Below are 21,176 nucleotides of genomic sequence, written 5' to 3'. Positions count from 1 at the left end.
GGGTTTTGTTCGTATTCTTTACGTATCTTCTGGTAGTTTTTATTGGTAATTGCATTTCTTGATTTATTAATTAATCATAATAATTCCATTTGTTGTTGATTTCTCTTGTCCTTGCTTTGTATATGTTGTATAAAGATGATGTTGCAGAAGCGAAAACAAGGGGAAATCACATTCAATCGCATATATAACACGTGAGGAGGAGTCAGAGAGAGAGAGATACGTTGAGTTGTATATTATTATTATAGGTTGCATTTTATTTCAAGGATACTTTCATAGTGGCTCCAGTATTCTACAGATTAGAGTTGCCCAGTGCCTGGCATTTGTTCAGTTCAATTGTATTGCTAAGTATTGGGTGCGTACGTATGTATATAAACCATAATATGGCGTACTATCTATCAAGTTGTCTGTGGTTCAGAGTCGTAGGTAGTCTGTGTCTCCCTCTTAGCTGCCTTAGGAAACTTGCGTTCGAGTTTGGGGATCGGAGGATTCGGATTTGGGGAGTGTCGAGTGTGTTTATTCAGCATGATTTCATCGATCTCTACGTCTCTACTATACGCTCTTCAGTTAGTTTTTGCTTATGCTTTCGTTTTTGTTTTATTTTGATCTTACACATTAACACTAAGTTGCCTTTGCTCTTCTTTCTTTCGTTTGTTATTGGTTTTCTCTCGTTAAATATGTATTAATTACATTGATAATTAGTTTAATCATAATTTCCGTTTCTGTTCTCATTTCGTAAACAATTTTACATGATAGGATTCTGTCGTTCTTCCTTTGAGTGTGTGTGTCTGTGTAAGGATACTCGTTCTCAGTAATTTGCTACAACAAAAACTATGCCTTAAAATAATACTTTAGTTTTAGTTACAGTGTTCTCTTTTTATATCCTCTTATATCCTTCTCTGCTCGCTAACTTGGCATTTATCAATTTTGTTCTGTTTCTGTCTACCGCTAAAAAACAATCAACAAAAGGGGAGAGTTGGGGCTCAAATTAAATTGTTTGTAACTAATATATTTGTATATAAATGTACTTAATAGCGGGGGGATAAAGGAAAACGACAACTTAAACTAAGGCTTAATAATTAAGAGGGCTTTATGGGGGGGATAGGGTTAGGGGTGGGTGGGGAAAAACACTAATTACAAAGCGATATGGCCACACGATGTGTGTGTATCGTGTTGCTGTTTCTCTTTTCTCTTTCGTAAATTTGTTAAATAACTAAAAAACTTGATATAACTTATAACCCAGGTCGGTCCATCCGTCCCTCCGTTCGTCTCTGTCTGTCTTTCTTGCCTTCAGTCCCAAGTCCAAGGTCCAAGTCCTGTCCGCATCGCACACATCTTAAAGCTATACACAAAAAGTTAAGTTAAATTGTATATAAAGATTTGCTTCCATCTTTTTCGGGCCTCCTCCAGCGGGGGCTGGCTCCTGAGGTTCTCCTCGGACGCAATCTCGCCTCTTTTGTCTGGCGTGACCCGAACCACTTGCTGCTGCTCCCTCCGTACGCTGCTGCTGCTGCTGCTGCCGCTGTCAACAATTCGTGTAGACGCCCTGCGTATAGTAGAGCTCCGTGATCCGTTCCGGCAGTGTGCTGTACAGGTTGGTGATCAGGTCGAGCGGCAGTCGGGACCACGCCTCCTTGATGCGGAATATCAAGTCGTCCTTGCGCGAGAACTTCCTGCCGCCGTCAAACACCTCGCGGATGAGCCAGCCCCACACATTCTCCATGATATTCAGATCGTGCGCAATGGTCGGCCACTTTTGTGTCTTCAAGCCCTCGGCATTCAGCAGATCCTGGGCGGTGGGCAGGGCATGCGACATCCAGTTGTGATCCTGCAGCACAAACTCCGTGCTGCCGCCCAGTTTCGTGACAATATTCGGTCGCTCCCTCATGATTGCCTCGATACATGACTCCGGTCGCTGCTTGGCGGACGATACCTCCAGGTGCACGGCTCCGCCCACGCAGACCATCAGGTAGATGTACACGGAATTGCCTCGCGGCCGTTGCGACAGCGTGCGCTCGTAGTTACGCAAATCGTGGAAATAGTAGGAGAAGCCATCCGGTCCGTCCAAATTGAACCGACGCTCGTCATGGAACACCACCCGCCGCCAGTGCTCCTCGCTCCACACAATGTACGTGTTGGCAAAGTTGAGGCGCTCCGTTTGATTGTACTGCGACAGCACTGGCTCCGTCTTCAGCTTCTTGGCACAATTCGCTGAGCTGCTGGCGCTGGAGGAGGAGCTGCTGGACGAGGAGCTCGACGACGCGGATGATGATGATGAGGACGAAGAGGCGGAGGAACTCGGAGCAACGGAGGCGGCTGATGCGCGTAAAAGCGCATTGGCGGCCGCTGCTATATTGCTGCTGCTGGGAGCACCAACGGCCGCCACACGGGACACAATGGTGGGCGAGACGCTGGATCCGTTCGACTGCTGGGTGGGCGCATGGCTGGAGGCAGTGCCGCCCGTACTCGAACTGGCCGCCGAGAAGTTTGAGTTCTGATTGAGGGCGTGCACGGGCAGGTGCGATTGTGGCTGCTGACTCTTGATAGGCTGTGGCTGGGGCGGTGGTGCCTGCTGCTGCTGGGGTTGCTGCTGGTAGTACGGATGGTGGTGATGGTAGCTGATGTGCTGCTGGTGCTGGTGGATTGTGGGCTGCTTGAGCTGGAGCTGCTTCAGCTGCGTCTGCGACTGTGCCAGCAACTGTTGCTGATGTTGCTGGTGGTGCTGTTGCTGCTGCTGTTGGTGCTGCTGCTGTTGCTGTGGGATGGGCATCTGCTGTATGCCTGGATGCTTCAGGTAGTAGTGCAGGGCCATCAGGTTATTGGCACTGCTGGCTGTGCTGGTGGGTACGGGCACTGAGACGGGCACTACACCGGGATTGACAGCAATGCCGTTGCCGACACCACCTTGGAGCAGCTGGACTGTGGTGCCGCCCGCTCCTACGGGCGGACCATGTACAGCAGCTGCCGCAGCCGCTGCTGCTCCAATAGCGCCCGCACTGGCGGCCAGCTGGGCTGCCGATTTGGGGTCATAGATGAACTTGTTGAAGTTCTGCAGGTCGTCTGGACTGAGCACAAGCGTTTTCATTTGGAGTGGCTGTGAGTGAGTCTGAAGTCTGAGGTCTAAGTGCGGTTTCCGTTTCAGCTGCGCGCCGCTGGCTCAGCTGCTGCTCATGAGTTTTCGGGGTTTTGGAACCCTTCAAGTTGCTTGTTTGGCTATTGCTTGGGCTGGGCTAAATGCAAGTCCGGGTTTCGGGTCTCTCTGTTACGAAGCGAACGCTCACGCACTTTCGGATGGCTGGCTGGCTGGCTGACTCGATTTCCAAATTCGTTGCGCGTTCGACTTGGCAACCTGTTCCTCTCCTTCTTCTCTTTCGTTTCTCTGCGCCGCCGCGTCACCGTGCCTGCTCTCTCGCTTATCAAAGGGCTGGCCGATCGCCTCGGCTCTCCGACTTCTTCTGATTGCAAAACTCTCGGCGCTCGTAAAAAGATGTCGGTTTACTTTCCCACCGTCGTCGGGCACGTACAACAAACGAGCGTCGTGTGGTGTATATGCTGGCCTGGCCTGAGTGTCTGTATGTGTGAGTGCTGGAGCACTTCCAGTATGTTATCCTCTTTTGTTGAAGTGGTTTTTCTTGTCGCTGGCTCTGGCTGGTGCAGTTGCTCCGCTGGCGTGCAAATGTTTCCTTGTTTCTTTATTCTGTCGCTCTCTGTGGCTCTTAGGTATTCCGTTGTCGTCGACGTCGATTTACCTGGAATAAAATAAAAAGCAGGTATGTGAGAAAAGAGTCTTGTTTCACACTTTGCATTGTGTGTGCATGTATCTCCACCGAGTATATATATATATATATATATATATATGGACTGCAGCAGCAGCATGTATTCAATATTTTTCGGCTGGTGAAATCAACACACAAAACACAACAAGACGTCGATGTCCGTTTCTGAACAGATGTTCCGAGATGTGCTCGGATTTCAGGGTCAGAAAGGGTCTCTTTCAAGTGTATATTCCCTAAACCGAAATGGGAGCACACGCACACTAAACACACACAACACACACTTGTACGACGATGCGAGTGTGTGAATATTTTTGGAAATTTGCAGCCTTTGCAATTTTTGGTCTTTACTCCTCGGCCTGTTTACCTTTTGTTTTTCGTTTCCTTTTCTTTCTTTTTCTCTTCTTTTCATTTCTTTATTTTTGGGAAACAAGTGGTTGGGGTGGGGGTGGGGAATGTCAAAAGTGCACTGGCACAAAAGATGGCCAAGAGAATATGTATGAAGCTGGCAGGTGTTGCGAATCCTGCAGAGAATTGTTTTGCGATTGGCAGGCCAAAAATAGGTTCCCAGCGTATGGTTTTTTGTTTTTCTTCTTTCCCGAACCCCAGCACTGCGATAAGGCTGCGGCCCCATCCCAGTGGGAGATTACCCAGCTATTATATGGGCATGGAATGGTTATGGTTACGTGTATGTATTTGGCGTTATCATCTGACTCTGGCTATGACGACTCTTATTCCTATTCTGATTTCGATTCCGATTCCAATTCCGCCGGCGACCACGCGCACGCACATGGCTATGGCTCCCCTTCCCCATTCATAATCCCCACACTGCCGTCTGTACAGAAATCCCGCACCTATAATATATCTATATCTAATCGCCCCGAATGAATTTCAGCCCTACGTTATAGACGGCGACTTTAATACGCATGTTTTTCCCACCGCTCTCTCGCCCTCTGCCGTTGCCGTTGCCCTTGCCTGGCCTGGCCTGTAATGAAATTAAAACTAAATTCAGCTCGCCACGGGGATGAAAATCGAGTTTTTCGATTCGACTAAGGGAAGAAAGCTGCTGCTGCAAACGTATGTATGTATCTGTGTGTATGTGCGGGGTTGCTGTCATCGAGGCGGGACGCAGGATGTGAATGCTGCTGTGGCTATGTCAACCGAAGGACTGCTGTAAGAGTGTGTGTGTGTCTGTGCGCTTGCTGCAACAAACTCGGTCGCTCTCCGATCGAAACTGCTGCAGCTGAGTGTGCCTGGAAACAGCTCCCTGCCTGCCCTGCCTTGGTTGGGGCAAAAGTTTCTCCGGTCGCAGGCCTGGTCAGCGGGTCGAAAGTTCAACGGGGAAGACCTTCGAACTAATACAGCTTTTTTTTGCCAAGAAGAAGCCCATAAGGCATGAATCAGCAAATTTAAGTGTTGTGAAATTCAAAGAGAAATTATGATCTTAAGGGACAATAGGAATTTCGATAATGGAAATTTGAGTTCCACTAAACCTTTTACCTCTAAAGCATTGCTAAATTGTTTCTGTATAAATGTGTTTTTTTAAACATTTCAGAAAAGAATCGAGAATGGAAGCTAAAGTTTGCCATTTAAATCGATCATAACATGTCAAAAAATTCATTCATTTTTATTCAGAAAGCATTTCTATGCCATTTGAAAGTTTTTAGAATCGTAATCGACTTGGCTGTTGATGCTGATTAAAAATATATTTACATATATGATTAATAGGGTCGGAAATGATTCCTTCACTAAGTTTAAAAGTTCTGACTAAAATTATAATACCCTACACGAGTATAATAATGGTGTTTTTTCTTTTTAAAATTAATTTTTTATGACCAATAAAGTCATTAAACTGAGACAGACCGCCTTTGTTCTAACAGCAGCTAATTTTTAGTAGGAAAATAAATAAAGAAGTGATTATTTTGGAGACTAGCATGTTAGACAGAAAATTAGCAAACATCTATTGAAACTCGATAGTTAGTTTAGCAAAGGATTGAAGGATATTTGAGACCTGAAACCTGAATCCGTTGTTTGGTCAACTGTTTTGCCAAGTTTTCTAATTATCATTGTGACGACGGGACGGCGGACTGCTTTCTACGATTTGCGTAGAATAACAACTGCTACTGCTACTGCTGGCTTCAATCGATGGCACAGCATTTTCCACACACATTTTCCGATCCGATTAGATTATTTCACATTCCTCTGCGCAATTACCGGGGGAAGTTGCCAGTGGGAAGTGGAGTTCGGTCGGAGTTGGAGTCGCAGAGAGATAGCATTCGCAGTCGCCCGGCACTGATTGATAGTTGGGCTGCTGCTCTGCGAATTCCCAACTCACGTGATAAGATAAGGCGATAATATGAAGCTCGCAAATGCTGCGAGAACCATTGTTTGGCGCTGCGTGAACTTTGGCCTTGTGTTCGGCCAAAAAAAAAGAGACAAAAAGACAGAAAACAAAACAAGAAACTGGTTGTACTTGAGGGGGAAACTACAGCCAGAGAAGCAGCAAGCTCTTTTCGATTTTTCGATGCTGGTTGCCAGCGGTTCGAAGCCCTTGGAATGCTGCTGGCAGGCCTAAAAAAAGCCGAGTTTTTTCCAACGCTTTTCGCTCGGTTTTTGTAAGGGGATTTTGTGTGTGCGTCTATATGGGTGTTGTGTGTGCTACACACAATCTAATCAAATGCCCTTGATAAGTCTCTGAACTCCGGGATCTTTTGAGACTGCTGCTGCTGACTAATCACATTTTAAGCAATTGAGTCATGTTCAGGGAAAATGTTCAAATACACGTTCGTTCGAATTCACTGTTTTGGTGTTTTTATTTTGTGATTCACTTTAACGAGGAATTTTCCGTGATTTGTAACGATTTCACTGGTTTTCATTGGCACATTTTGTCCTGTTTTGTAACGCGTCGACACTATTTTTATGGCCGCGAGTGTGACGCCCTGCGTGAGTTGTTTTTGTTCGTTTTACGCTTTGCGGGGGGGATGCTCCCTCGTCCACTCCCTCGCCCGCCCCCCATTACGGTATCACGTTATGGTTTTAACGTTGCAGTCGCCAGTTTCCCGTTACGTTGCACTCACATACACACAGAGAGCGAAAGAGAAGCAGCGGCGAGCAAGATGCATGTGGGGGAGACGATGCAGACGACAGGGGGGAGTTGAGGGCGACATGCATATGGACATGTGTAAATATCCAAAAATATAAAACGAACCCAGCGACTGAACCGACGTAATAAAATCCCTTACGCGCTGCAGGCAGCGGCGCTGGCAGCGCAGCCACATGCTTTTGCTTCTATATTGAGCAGCCAGCCAGCCCTTATGTGTTCAACTCTCCGTTATGTACAACAACACAACCAGTCCGTCCCGCATACATACAAGCGGGCACTCACACTCACAGTCGCAGCACTCTGCTTTCGTGCGTGTTTGTGCGCGTCGTGTTTTTGTGATGCCATCGTCGATATTGAAAGTACATGTGTACATACATAAGTACGTCTGTACGTGCGTGTGCCCATGTACATATATGCAGCTATGTACCAACGTACGTTGAACGAGAATCGAGAATCGCGTTGGAAATGAACTGAACTGAACAAACGGAACACAGCACAGCAGAAATGAAATGAAATTGCCTGTGTTTGCGAACAACGGGACGAAAGATACGATCCGATACGACGAGGTGCTTCTTTTTTTCGTTAATTCTTTGCTTTGCACACACACTGTTTGCTGCCTGTATGTATGTATTGCCTATATACACCCGTCCCGTGCCGTACGTACTGCTGTGTGTGTGTGTATCGTTTTCATTTTCACGGAACAAATATGGCTGCAGCACACAAAAAGCACTGCTTGGCCCACACTTTTTTCACTTTTTCACGCTCTTGTGGCTCGTTTTTTCGTTTTAAAGTACTGCTGACTGGCCGATTTGGGTTTCGTGGATTGGGATTCCGTTTGCGTTGCGTTTGTTTGCTTGCCTTTCGGTTGCTTTGGGGTCTGCGAGTGCGTGATTACGCCATTTTCTTTGCTCGTTCGCCTCGCACGCCCATTCGAATTACCTTTGCGATTGATCTCTGCACTCTCGCTGCACTCGCGGTCACTGTGAACGGTGGGGCGCTGGTTCGATTGCCAATCAATATCAATTTATTGACTATTCACGGGTTCCACGGCTCACAGAGGGTTTTTTAAATGCAAGTACGCAAAACTCGAGGTAGAGGTGGCGACGTCGATGCCAAGTTTTCGATGACTAATCGTATTTCGTCAGGGCGATATCGATCTTTTCCCACCTCTGTGTCAAATGTGTCAAATGTAAATTTACCTACAAACCGTGTCAAATGTAGCAATGGGGTCGAAATCGATGTCATCGATATATACCAATAAAAATATACCAATATCAATAGATCGTTATTTTTCAATAAAAATATAAGCTGATAATTTTTAATTCTCAATTCTGTAAATGATAGCAATTTTCAAAAGCAAATTCACTCTATATTCCCATTTTAAACCAGTGCTGTTTAGATGTAAATTGGTAGAAAACTTTGCTTAACTGCGAAGCAGCCGTTACTAGAGATTTTTTAAATGTTAATATATTTAAATATATAATTAAAAACACATACTAAATGTTTGTGTGTGTACTTGTATATTTTTTTGTTGTTTTGTTTTTACGTGCACATATTCTATAATTGTTTATATGGAAAATACATTATAGATTTGATTTATTAGAGTTCGAAGATTAGTTTTACTCGGAAACGCTCAATACGGTTTTTTGAACCTCTCTTTCCGGGAAAATAGAATAATGAGAATAATATTGTGTCACATTTTAACACGAATTTTATTAATTAGGGCAATTGACTTGTTTTTGTAACAATTTACTGACTGTCCTTAAGTTTTCTCTTATTGTAATCTGTAGAAATAAGAGTACTTTGTTAAATAAACAACAATTAATTTATTAAATTATCCTTTATATCTAGTTGTTGTAGTTTACAAGGAATTTAAATAAATAGTCTTAAACTAAGCCTAATTAATTGCTTATATAATACTTCTCTCCCTACTTCTGCGCTTGAATGTTTGTTAAATTATCTTCTGAATTAAAATCCGGAAGCATAACACTGATGTCCGACATTTGCCGCAGCCGAACGATGGTGCAGTAAAGGACGAACAGTATGCTTATGATTAGCATGCCAGAGCCCAGGATGACCCACATAATACTGGCTAGGTGGCTTTCCTCCACCACACTAAGGCTGAACTCCTGGGTCTGCACTTCATTACCAGTGCCCAGATGAAGCTCGAACTTGTGGCTTTTATTATTCACAAATTTCTTCTCTTGAAGACCCTCGTAGATGCACTGAATCTGATTTTTGTTGTGAATCGTCTGCTGGCATCGCACTGTTGTGGAATTGTCCAAGGTCAGGCTGTACTGGTGATCGGGTCCCAACTGAGTAAAGCCGCACACCAGCCGATCATTGGACTGCTGCCACCGACACACAAGGTCCTGCACATCCATCGTAGTCCTTGGGACGGCACTGGCTCCTTTCGCCATAGCCACCAGCGTCAGCATCGTCATAAAATCTAGTAGAAGCGTTTTCCGCTCCATTATATTGAACAGTCAGACTCCGACTAATCATCCCAAAATTGAATGCTTGTATTAAATATCAACAAATACTTTACTGATAGTGCGTATGTACATAATGGAATTTTCACATGAATTTTGAAAACACCCTGGACCTTTTTAATACAGTACTCGGAACTCAAGCTTTTTTTCGATCTTTTTGGAGGGGTGATTTATTTGACAACCTATAGAGGGATTTCCGCTCCAGCAGAAGCGTTTGGCTGTCATGATAATGAGGACTAATTGATTTACTAACCAAATAATTATAATTTATACATATGTATGTACATATGTATGTATGTAGTATGTAATTTCGAAGAATTTCACAGAATCGGAAAGCTAAAAGATAAAGAAGACTAACTAATGTACTGACTAAAGCTAAAAGATAAAGAAGACTAACTAATGTACTGACTAATTGGCCTAATTTTTAAATGCCTTGAACTTATTATAATGAAAAGATTTACTGATACAACAAATTTGAAACCGAATTAACGGGAAAAGAGCTTAACTGTTTGTTACATAAAATTAAAAATTTATTAAATTTTAAGTTTTAAATTTCTGTACATTAACAAAAAAAAACGTTTAAAAGTTGTGGAAATTGCTAAAATAAAAAAATGATTCAGATTTTCTTGACTTATTATCTTATTTGAAAAACATCCTTTCTGATTGGGACCAATGTTCCTGCTAAAATACCACAAACTGAAATTCAAATTGGAAAGTCAGCTGTTTTTTGGCCCAAGCAGCAAGCAATATTCTCATGGATTGTGCAGCCTGGTCACACTTCACACTGGTGGTCTTTTGATGACGACAAATTTAGCAATTTAAAAAGTTTACTTTGGTAAAAATGCACGAGCTCTCCGGCGCTACGCCCGCACACGTATTTGGAACAAATGTTTGCTGAACAACGGTGGCCCACTCAATGTAAACGCCAATATCTCTTCCACCGCCGCCGCCGTCGCCGCCGGATTATTTTGTTTACAATTTTGCTTGCACAAGTGCACAAGTCCAAGTCCTCGGTTCACAGTTTCGGCCTTAATTTTAGTGGCAAAAACGCCGAAGTACATTAGTTCGCACCGTGTCGCTAGCTGTCGCGTCTAAGTGCTTATCAGAACAGCGCTCGCAGTTAGGTATCTCCTCACATTTTGCCTACGCGGCCAGACGCGTGGAGTTCCCATCCAAGCGAGAGAAAGTTAGGCAGGCATCCCTTCCGCTGAAGACAAGACGATGCTGGCCCACTCCGGACATGTGATGACGCTGGCCAACAGCATTATAGGCGTTGGTATCCTGGCCATGCCTTTTTGCTTCCAAAAATGCGGCATTGTACTATCCATCCTGCTGCTGGTGCTGAGCAATGGCATCACGAGGGTTTGCTGTCACTACTTGATCAAGACCTCGCTGCTGACACGTAGGAAGAGCTTCGAGCTGCTCGGCCTGCACGCTTTCGGGGCTTCCGGCAAGCTGCTGGTGGAGCTGTGCATCATTGGCTATCTGATTGGAACGTGCATCACCTACTTTGTGGTCGTGGGGGATCTGGGACCGCAGATAATAGCCAAGCTGTTTGCCATAAACGTGGCAGAGCATCTGCACCTCCGGAGCCTGGTAATTGAGTTCTTGGATTTGTTTGGGAATCTTTATTAATCTTTAATTTTTAAGGTAATGGTGGTGGTTACTGTGGTCTGCATTGTGCCACTGGGCATGCTCCGAAACGTGGACAGCCTGTCAGCTGTGTGCACTGCCTCCATTGGCTTCTACGTGTGCCTGATGCTCAAGATTGTGCTGGAGGCGGAGAGTCACATAGCGGCCAATGATTGGACAGAGAAGGTTCTCTACTGGGAACCAGCGGGCGTGCTCCAGTGCTTGCCCATCTTCAGCATGGCGCTCTCCTGCCAAATGTGTGTATAAAATATATATGTGAATATCTCTAAATAAATATTTAATCAATTTGTATCCGCTTGCAGGCAGCTGTTTGAGGTCTTCGAGAGCATTAACAACCAGAGTCTCGACAAGTTGAATGGCATTGTGCGCAACGCCACTTGGATCTGTACTTTTGTTTACATATCTGTTGGTTTTTTCGGCTATGTGGCCTTCTGCACCCACACTTTTTCAGGTGAGCACAAAAGACCTACCTTGTTGACGCACTTGCTAATCCATATATTCTCTTTTCTTGTCGCAGGCAACATTCTGGTGAATTTGTCCACCTCTTTTGGCAGTGATATCATCAAAATAGGCTTTGTACTGTCGATTGCATTTAGCTTTCCCCTGGTTATCTTTCCCTGCAGGGCCAGTATCTACTCGCTGCTATACAGAAAGGTAAGTCAGCAATCCCCTTAAGTGCTTTGCAACTGATTAATGAACATTACCTTTTCAGGGACACACGGAGAGCAGCAGTTACATACCTGAGCAGCGCTTCCGGCTTATCACTGTGTTCATTGTGGGCTTCTCGCTATGCGTGGCCCTGGTCATTCCCTCCGTAGAGCTTATCATTGGTTTGGTTGGCTCTACGATAGGCGTGGCCATTTGCATTATGTTTCCCGCCTCCAGTTTCCGCAAGATCATCAAAAAGGAGTCTATGGAACGCACTCTGGCCCAGTTTGTTTTTGTCAGCGGCTTTTTGCTTATGATTCTGGGCACCTACGCCAACCTGAGTGCCATCGATGAGCAGAGTTCGGGGCCGGAGTTCGATATGGTTCAATTGGTCACCCCGCTGTTTCCGGCGGGACAAGTGCCAGTGGAGCTACCCAAACATCTGAGCAAGGAAACGGCTGAAAGTGAAAAGAACCTTTTGCAGAAGCTGGAAATTCAAAATCCTGAGATTATCAAGGATTCATTGGGGGAGAAGATCCTCGAGAAGCCTAAGGAGAAGCCATCGGAGCCACCCTTACCACCACTGCCTATTGATGAGGTTCATGTGGTGCCTTTGGAGAGTGATAAGGCTGCCAGCGAGGCCAAGAAACCCGTAGAAGCCGAGGCGGAAGTAAAACCCCCGGAAGTAAAACCGGAAGTCGATGTCAACTTGACAGCTGCCAAGCCCAAAGAGAACCCACCCCCCATTGCCGCTGCTCCAACAGAGGCTCCCAAAATGGGAGTAGCTAGCAATACCATTGACGGAGCGGCCATCAAGAAAGAGGAGGAGGTGGCCGCCGAGGAGCAGAAGGAGAGCAAAGCTAATGCGGAGGAGCTGCTAAAGACGCAAAAGGAGCTCAAGGAGACAAAGAAACTGCTGGCCAAGACTGTGGGCGAGCTGAACGAAGAGCTGGCCAAAAAGAGTCCACTTAAGGAGGACCTTAAGAAGGAGCCTGAGGCTGAGGAATCCAAGGAACCCAAAGGAACCCAGAGAGAGAACCCACCTGTTGCCGAGGACAAGGCAGAGCGCAGGCCCAAGGCCTCCCTGATGGACATACTTACCGAAAATGCTCATTTGCGGGATGAGAAGGAAGCCCATGCTGGTGTCTTTGAGCCATTGTCCTATAAAACTGGCGAACTCTTGAAGAACTCCAGTGTGGACAGGGCGTCCCTCATCAAACGGCTGCCCATACCCTTGGCCCTGATGGTGAATGCCACGCTGGGGGCCAAGGACACAGTCAATGGCAATGTTACAGAGGCTAAAAAGCCAAATATCGAGGATAATGTCGAGGCCATACGGCGAGAGCTGCTCAACCTGAGGACTGAACAGCCGCTGGCGAGGATCAAGCGGGAGACGGGCGAGAACTGTCTGCGCGAACCCAAGCTAGATGAAGTCAATAATAACCCCTTAGCGGCAGCAGCTGGCTTGAGCTTAAACCTGGAGAGCATAGGACGCGATCTCAAGTCCATCAAGGATGACGATGTCGAGATAACCACTGAAAACGAAACAACCTACCAACCGACTTCCAACGGAACCCGACCTCCGCAGCTTACGTAAGCTTTATGTACATAAACTATATACACGTATTTATTTAGTGTGTAAGAGCGAGACAGTAAGCTAGGCGAAAGTATATAGAAATATATATATTTATATTGATATTTGGCTATATTGTTATTGTGTTTTTCAAATTTCGTGTGTAAACCCATAGCCCCGAAATTCACCATTCAAAAAATGTCCATCATACTCGATGTTGTCCAGCAATATGTGTTGGAGAAGGCCTGCGACTTGACCTGCGAGGCAGCCTTAACGGTGCTAAGAATATGGACAGGCGTGAGTTAAGGCTAGGTTATTCCTTTTCTTCTTCAACTTGAAAGCTGTTGCTTTTCAGCCAAAGTTAAAGGAGAAGGGAGAGCAGGATAAGCCCAAGCTGTGGCAGGCTAAGAAGCCAGTGATAGTAGCAGTACCAGAGCCAGAACCAGAACCTGTGGCTTTGTTACCTGCCCAGCCCAGTTGCCAGAAGCTAACAAGAGCCCTCAAGCGTTTGGAACGCGATGTTCCACGCTTTAACAGCGGCTCCATTGATCCTCCTCAGTGCTCCTGCATGCGGTTGTGCCGCGACAGCTACTTCTCTTAAAACCAGATTGGATCTCATTTCACTTACAAAGGTTACCCACGAAACGGAATCACAGAAACACCCAACAATAAAGCCTGAATTAGTTTAAAAACAATTGCAACTTTAATTAGGAATTAGCAAAAAATGACAAGGACAAAGCTGGCTGGGAAGATCATTCCCAAATCCGTATCCAAGGTGTAACAACTAACAGGTCTAAGGTTTGAGTATGCAACGGTGGATCCCTCTTTCCCTCACTGGTATATCCTTAGGCCACATCCGCTCCCAGGGAGTGCAGGTCGTACAGCACCTCTAGTATGGCAGCCACACTCCAGGCCTGCGTGCGACACGAGTCACCGCAGTAGGAACCATTGTCGTTGGTCAACTCGGGCAGGCCTCGCCAGTGGGACGTCTGTAGTTCCCTGAGATGGTTACGCAGAATGGCCCATGTCTCGGCAATGGTTTCATCCAGATGGCCACACCTCTTGGCAAAGATTAGGCGCGCTCTCAGATAGAAACCTATGGGCCAGACCCACTCCGGTCCCTGGTGATAGTTGGCGCCATGGGCCACCGTGCAATCGGTGGAGTCATTGGAGTTGTCATAGTTGGCCCTGTAATTCCAATCCTCAGGATCCAGTGTCTTCATGCCCAGCGGTCCTAGAATGTACTTCTTGGCCTGCTCCAAAGCACGCCAGGCATTCTGGGGATTGCACAGCTCCGGGGCCACGGTCAGGGTGATGGGGAAATTGCAGCGCAGCTGGAAGTCCGTCCAGCTCTGGGTGGCTCCGTAACTGTCCTTGTAGATTTGCTTCTTGTTGGCCAGCGAGCCGGTCTCCGATTCCGACACATAAAAGTGCCTGTCAAAGTTTTCCCTGATGCGATCCGCCCACTCCTTGTAGGTCCATTTGGTCTGCTCGCCCGATGGTCCCTTGCGCTCGACGCCTGTGTACGGAATCTGTTCCTTCTCGGCCAGACCCTGCATGAACCGAAGCACGGCGTACTGCAGGCCAATGAGCTCCACAGCGGAGCCATCGCGAGGCGTACTTGGCCTGCCCTTGTTGCCGGCCTTCTGGGAGGAGCCCATCTTGTCCATCCAGGTGCCACAGTTGAAGTTGTTGCCTCCAAACACGAACCCAGTGTCCGGATGCACACCGATGTGGTTGTTAAAGCCCTGATCCACCATATGGGCATCGATCTCATGGCCGGCATTGCGCTCCCTGTACTGCAGCCCCTGGAAATGCACCTGCAACGCCTCCTGCATCACGTCGAAGAGCAGCTGATCAAATGCTCCAGGAGCATGGGCCTCGGCATCATCGTAGGGGAAGAGGCGCGATACCTTATCCCTTAGGATCTCCGAGCCCTTGGGCGCCGCCTCCACATACTGTTTGATGCAGTACATCCACCACCAGACGGCATCGCGGCAATTGAATCTCGGCTTGCTGCCACTGTCCAGGAGATTGGGAATCAAGCCATGCCGCAGGGTCTGGCCAAAGCCAATGATGATGTAGCGGGCCTCGTTGTAGCGACCGGTCAGGAACATGGAGCCGCGCAGGGCAATGAAGGTGTCGCGACCCCAGCAGCGCATATATCCGGTGGAGAAATGCGGGAGACCGGCGGATAGGGTCACACACTGCTTCGGTGGCTTGGGTGGACTGATGGCAGGACTAAATCCAGGCAGATTTGCCGACTTGCAGGCGGAGAGGAACTGCAGCGTGGACAGGGCCAGGGACTGGGTGAAACTGTGGCCGTTTTTGATGAAACTGGAAAGGGAAACCAAAAGGAAAGATGCATTAACTGGGCGGAAGGACGGGTGTTAAAAGTCACTTACTCTGGCATCAGTTCGTTGACTTGGTTGGTGAGCACATTGTAGACACCACTGATGATGGCATCAAAGTAGCAGGGCACCAGGTAGCGTGGAATATTCTTCAGAGGCTCAAAGGCTGTCTTTAGCCAGGCGGAGAGTGGCTTCAGATCCTCATAGCTGTTCAAGCGATCAGCAATGTAATCTGTAAAGAGAATCCCTTAGAAAAACCACTACAAACCTCCTTTTGAATGGTTAGCAAACCTATCATCCAGTTGCCATCGCGTAGATTGTTGCACAAAGGATGACCCAGGTCATTCTTGGGCGAGATTTCCGTCAGCAGAGAGACGAAACCCTGCAGGCCGCAGTAAACAATCCTTCCAAAATTGGGTATATCGTAGGCAGAGCCTCCTTGGCCCAAATCCCGCTCCTCCTGGTCGCAGCTAAACAAAGCTCCACTAAGAGCCACCAAATCCAGTTTCGAGACAATGGCCTGCAGCTGAGACCACTCCTCGCCCGCTCCCAGACGCAGGTCATTCGTGAGCTTCTGCAACTTGCCAAAGCTGGCACGCGGACCCGGATGCACGGATACCCTTATGGCCACCACAGTGCCCGGCCGTAAATTCACAAACTTCAGCTCCGTGTTGTTGCCATCCACAAAGGCTTGAGTCTGGAAGACCGTAGACTTTGCCAGTGGGATGTGCTCCTGGAGATGCAATTCAAACTGGGTGAAGCCATTGATCACATTGGGATCCTTCTGGAAGGGAGCCGGCCGGTCGAAAGGCTTGTCGCTCTTTGTGGTCAGACTGGCCTCCAAAATGATCTCGTCCAGCACGCCCTCAAATCTCAGCGGTCGGATCCCGGTGGGTCCGGCATTTGGATACGGATAGCCAAAGGCCGTGTGGGCCACCAGGATAACCGACTGGTGAGTGGTGGGCGAGTGACGTGTGACGGCCACCACATTGGGGTCCATCTGGTCCACATACACCTGGCTGAAGCCCTCCTCCGCTAGCTGGCCGTGCAGCAGATTTAGAGCCCGCTTGGCGCCCATTATCCCAGATTTGGAGTCAACGCCCTTGCCCCATTCCTGGTAAGTGCGCTCCTCATCTACCACATGGATCTGGAGAAATACAAAACGAAACATTAATAGATTCTTAAATATTTCTAGGGAAAGTACCACTCACATGATGGGGCACCAGCTCATCGTAACCACGGTTGCTGCCTGTGGCACAGCAGGCCATGGAAACCAGGCCAGCCGAGGGCAGCAAGTCATAAACGGAACGCTTCTCCACCGGCGATGGATTGTCGTGGGTGAGGTCCAGGAACAGAGCATGCGCCACACTGGAGGCTTCGTGTCGCGAAGAGTTGGCATAAAATCCACCCACAGGCACACCGCCATACCGGTAGACCAGGCGACCCTGCTCGTGTGAATCCCAGGCGGAAAGAGCCTCACGGATCAGAGAGGTAATCCCCAATCGGTTGACAAACACATTGTCCGTGGCATCCGAGTTGGTAAACAGCTCCGCCACCACATACAGCTCCGGGTTGATCTTGCGCGCAGCATCCAGGAGATATTCGGCCACATGCAGCGGCGTGGAGTGGCAGTTGTCTAGGCGCACGCCATCAAAGATGCGCGCAGTGGTCTCTACATACTCGGTCATGTGCTTCCACAGATAGGGACTATCCTCTGGCTTCCTGCCAAACCGCAGCTTCACACTATCGCCCCACGAGATCAGCTCTCGCTTGAGGTAGACATTGGCGCGGCCCGGCTGCTCCTCGGCAAAGTCTCGCAGCGGATCGCTAGAGCCCATCACCCAGCCATTGTGGGCCATGAAGAAATCACCCGCCTTGGAGTACATATCGGCCTCAATCTCGGTCAGGGACTTGCCCAGAGTGCCCGTGTGCGTGAAGTAGGTCATGAATACCGAGTGCTTCTCGGAGATCTCCTTTACTCGGGGTCCATCGCCCTGGACTCTTTCGTAGCGCACGCCGGCCAGGACATTGTCGATGGCATAGTTGAGGTATCCCTGGATCTCGGCACGCACACGCTCATTGAGGGAGTCCAGGTGACGGCGAAGGGTTTCGGCGCACTTGCGGAACCGCGACTCCTCATCGAAGCAGTCGCCATGGAAAGCATTAAAGATCTCCAGCGCTCGCTCGAAATTAATGGTGCTGGCCAAGCGTCGATATTCCGGGTCCTGTATCAGTTGGATCTCCTCGAAGCGGGACTCGTTGGCCACGTTCTTAGGCGGTTCACGAGTCCGCACTTGGGTCATGAATTCGTTCACATACTTCATGGCATCACACTGATACAGCTCGTGGATATTGACCTTGGACAGGTAGGAGGTGTGCAACTGGTACTTTAAAGCTTCCAAATGGCACTCCTGCTCGATGACCTGAGGCACGCCCACATGCTCCAGGCTGCCCTCGGCTATGTCCAGGCCGCACTGGGCAAAGGCAGCGTCTAGCAGAAAGGCAGGACGCAGATAGGGACAGGTGGCACACGAATAGGTGGCATCGGGATGTTGAAGCAGCCACTCCGACTCGTTGGCCGTGTGATTGAGCACAATGTCGCAGATGGAGGCCACCTGGTAAGTCATCATTAGAAACTGTAAATAAATATATTTGGGTTCTCCTTACCCCCCATTCCTGGCGACACTTCTTGATCACCTTCTCCACCTCCTCGAAGCTGACCTTGCCGCCCTTCTGGTTGGCATAGATGGAGCTCACCCTAAGCTGGTCACGCAACGAGTAGCAGGAACGGGAGCCGCCCAGCTCCTGAATAGGCGTGAAGTGAATCACATTGTAGCCGGCCTCCTTGGCCACGCGCAGCTTGGCCTCCCAGGTGTTTAGTGGCCCCAAGAGCTTTGTAAGCACCGTCTGGCAACGCACTGAGTCCAGGGGAATGGTCTTCTGGGCGCCCGGCGGACCCACATGCAGGGTGGGCTCCACTTGGACATACAGAGCACCATCGGCGCCAGAGCTGCCAGTGTCTGGTCTGCAATTTAATGTTGATTAATAGAATTCCGGCTATGAATTGAAATCAATTAAGTTTTTTTGATGTTTTTATAAGCTTTATGGATTTCTTCATATCTTTTTCAAGGTCATGTATCATTAAAATATTAATAAAAATTTAAAATGAATTTAAATTTAAAGTTTAAACAGAATCTTCAAGGTTAAAACCCCACTCACCTCTCCAAATACCGGAAGTAAAAGTGATACGTTCCCGACATATTCAATTCCACCTGACTGTAGATGTCCGTATCCACGACATGGGCCTCTGGATGCATCACCGTTGTGATCTGCTTGCCACTGCTCAGTTGCCATCCCAAAACCCGGTAATCAGTACGCACGAATTTCTTTCCCTCGGCGGGATAGTTAGTGTACAGGACTATCTTGCGGCCTAGCAGCGAGGCATCCGGATGAACACTCAGCTTGGAGCCCCTCTTCAGGCGGTACAGCACATGCTCGGCATTCTGACCCTCGCTAATAGGTATACTGTGCGACTCCGTCTCCTTGCCCATAGTGCTCATCTAAAGAAATCCGGAAATCGGTTACACAATCGCCAAGCGTCACATCGAAGATTACACATGAACATGGGTGTTGTTATGCATGGAATGTACAGTCAGTAGAACTATTTATAAATCCGCACTATCTCCGAGATCTATTCTAACTAATTAGCAAACTTTAAGAAAGGTTCCTTTAAAGTTAGATTAACTTTAGTTTCCAAGATTAAACAAGTAATTTGTGAGGAGTTTTTAGATTATTTAAGGCATTTCCTTTAATACTACTTTTCCTAGATCCTTTTACATAATGATAGTTTAAAAAAGACACTTTAAATCAGATCAAAAATTCGTAATACTCAAATTTGTTTAGCAACTAGTGGTTCCATTTTTTAAAACTTCATTGTATATTAAGAATTTTGGGTAATATTTGCCCTGGCATATTCATAGAGATCTGTAAATCCTTTTGTTATAGAAAAACACTTGTATTCCAGATTGATTACATCAGATATTCAGGTCCTTAACTTTCTTGTCCATTTTACAGGTTCTTCTTATAAAATTTCCACTGTATATTTATGAATTTTGGATATTAATATTTTTAATAATAGGGGAAAACGCACACACAAAGGCATCTTCTTGTTATAACACCACCACAATGCGAGCAGAATCTTAGAGGTTTTTCCTGACTTCTTCCAAGCTTCTAATGACACTAGTCTGTGCTGTTAACGAGGAGCACCCGGCGCTGTAACTGCAGCATCGCCGGCAGGGATTGCATGTTTTATATTCATGGTGGCCTCCACTCAGACACCTCAAACACACACACACACAACATACTGGATTATGGATTATGGACACTCGGGGGGACACGGAGACTGGAACACGAACACTGGGAACACACCGATGATGATCAGTTGGGGCGATAATACCTCACGGCGGCGGATGATTTGATTTGATACGATTTCGGCACTGCCTGCATTGCCCATTGCCTTAGCATTTGCACTTGGAACGGTTCTAATCGCGACTGATTCTGGCTCTGATCTTCCGGTGGATTTTGCCTGCTCCAGAGGCGCCTGCTTCCTCTTTCTCTCCGGCAATCCGTTGTCTGCTTCTTCCCCTTTTTCGATTTGCAACGGTACTGGGTTATCGATCGCCCCAGAGAAGAGGCCCCAGAGCCAGCGAAAGAGCTGATAGCGCATCAAGATCCGGAGCACGCTCCTCCAGAGCCAATGGAATCCCTCGTTCAGCATGACGGCCACTGACTACTAATACGGTTCTTCGTGGTCTTTTGGTTGCCAGGAATTTCTGGTCGCCGCTATCTCAAATGGAGCATTAAACAAAAATATGTACGTTTTAATCGCGCTTAAATGTCAAGCACACACAACGGCGACGAATGCAAACAGTGGCGTCGGATCAAGGGGGGTTAGGTACTGTGTGTGGGGGAAATGCAATGTATCTCTTGATTCCCTGAGCCCCTGTGGATGCATTATCGACATGTGGCGCCTACGTGAATATTAGACAAAAAAAAAGGTGTTGAGCAGCTAGAACCTTATCAACATTGAATTTTCACTAGCAGGTCAGGAATAAAAATAATTTTTGCACAAAACAAGCACACACACGTCCGCACCTGACATTCACTCACACACACACGCACACATTCAGCGCATTTATATGTAGGTCAAGGAATTGCACTTGTTTGCCGGTAGATGGCCTTAGAATATTTTTATTTATATTTTGGCAAATTTATAAAAGTTCCCACTCCTTTATCTATAGATTTTTTCACTTATCTCGCCGCAATCATTCACGTTATCACACTTCTCAGGCAAAAAATGGTTTGTGTATTTATGGAGATGCAAATGCCGTGATTTTAAATAATTTATCACTATTATTTGGAATGATATTGTTTACTTTTTGGGCTTAAAAATCTAGCTGCTAAATTGAACTTTTACGTTACCAGCTGAAATAGGTTCTGCTTTTTCTGTTTTCAAGGTGACCTTTGAAGTTTTTGTGGCCCATCAGCTGTTGGGGCGTGAAAGACGCTTGTAAACAAACACAGCTG

At 47.2% G+C, this 21,176-nt stretch overlaps 4 protein-coding genes across 6 annotated transcripts; 2 read left to right on the top strand and 2 right to left on the bottom strand.

The window, feature by feature from the left end:
- Window positions 1-3: 3 nt before the first annotated feature.
- LOC108072967 (uncharacterized) lies at window positions 4-8,000 on the bottom strand. Of its 2 annotated transcripts, none has more exons than XM_017164400.3 (2): window positions 7,813-8,000; window positions 4-3,746 (listed from the first exon to the last, which is right to left on the bottom strand). In XM_017164400.3, exon 2 carries the CDS (start codon window positions 3,080-3,082, stop codon window positions 1,523-1,525), a length of 1,560 nt encoding a protein of 519 aa, XP_017019889.1. In that variant the 5' UTR covers window positions 3,083-3,746; window positions 7,813-8,000; the 3' UTR covers window positions 4-1,522. The 2 variants fall into 2 exon arrangements, with proteins under 2 accessions (XP_017019889.1, XP_070140451.1); XM_070284350.1 differs by lacking the exon at window positions 7,813-8,000 and adding an exon at window positions 7,732-7,751.
- A 2,133-nt stretch (window positions 8,001-10,133) lies between these two features.
- Window positions 10,134-13,364, top strand: LOC108072977 (putative sodium-coupled neutral amino acid transporter 10). Its single transcript, XM_017164414.3, has 5 exons — window positions 10,134-10,961; window positions 11,016-11,254; window positions 11,321-11,469; window positions 11,536-11,672; window positions 11,731-13,364. Exons 1-5 carry the CDS (start codon window positions 10,587-10,589, stop codon window positions 13,261-13,263), a joined length of 2,433 nt encoding a protein of 810 aa, XP_017019903.1. The 5' UTR covers window positions 10,134-10,586; the 3' UTR covers window positions 13,264-13,364.
- LOC108072978 (uncharacterized) lies at window positions 13,326-13,934 on the top strand. Its single transcript, XM_017164415.2, has 2 exons — window positions 13,326-13,536; window positions 13,595-13,934. Exons 1-2 carry the CDS (start codon window positions 13,438-13,440, stop codon window positions 13,838-13,840), a joined length of 345 nt encoding a protein of 114 aa, XP_017019904.1. The 5' UTR covers window positions 13,326-13,437; the 3' UTR covers window positions 13,841-13,934.
- On the bottom strand, window positions 13,920-20,550 carry LOC108072975 (glycogen debranching enzyme). 2 transcript variants are annotated; one of them, XM_017164410.3, is made up of 7 exons: window positions 20,047-20,550; window positions 18,810-19,150; window positions 18,258-18,615; window positions 16,802-18,205; window positions 15,882-16,737; window positions 15,645-15,822; window positions 13,920-15,576 (listed from the first exon to the last, which is right to left on the bottom strand). In XM_017164410.3, exons 1-7 carry the CDS (start codon window positions 20,365-20,367, stop codon window positions 14,085-14,087), a joined length of 4,950 nt encoding a protein of 1,649 aa, XP_017019899.1. In that variant the 5' UTR covers window positions 20,368-20,550; the 3' UTR covers window positions 13,920-14,084. The 2 variants fall into 2 exon arrangements, with proteins under 2 accessions (XP_017019899.1, XP_017019900.1); XM_017164411.3 differs by lacking the exon at window positions 20,047-20,550 and adding an exon at window positions 19,741-19,881.
- Between the last annotated feature and the right edge of the window lie 626 nt (window positions 20,551-21,176).

The sequence above is a fragment of the Drosophila kikkawai genome, chromosome 2R (assembly GCF_030179895.1).
Source record: "Drosophila kikkawai strain 14028-0561.14 chromosome 2R, DkikHiC1v2, whole genome shotgun sequence".
Lineage (NCBI taxonomy): Eukaryota > Metazoa > Arthropoda > Insecta > Diptera > Drosophilidae > Drosophila > Drosophila kikkawai.
Note: the sequence above shows the minus strand (reverse complement) of the source record. Positions and strands in the feature narration are given on the sequence as shown.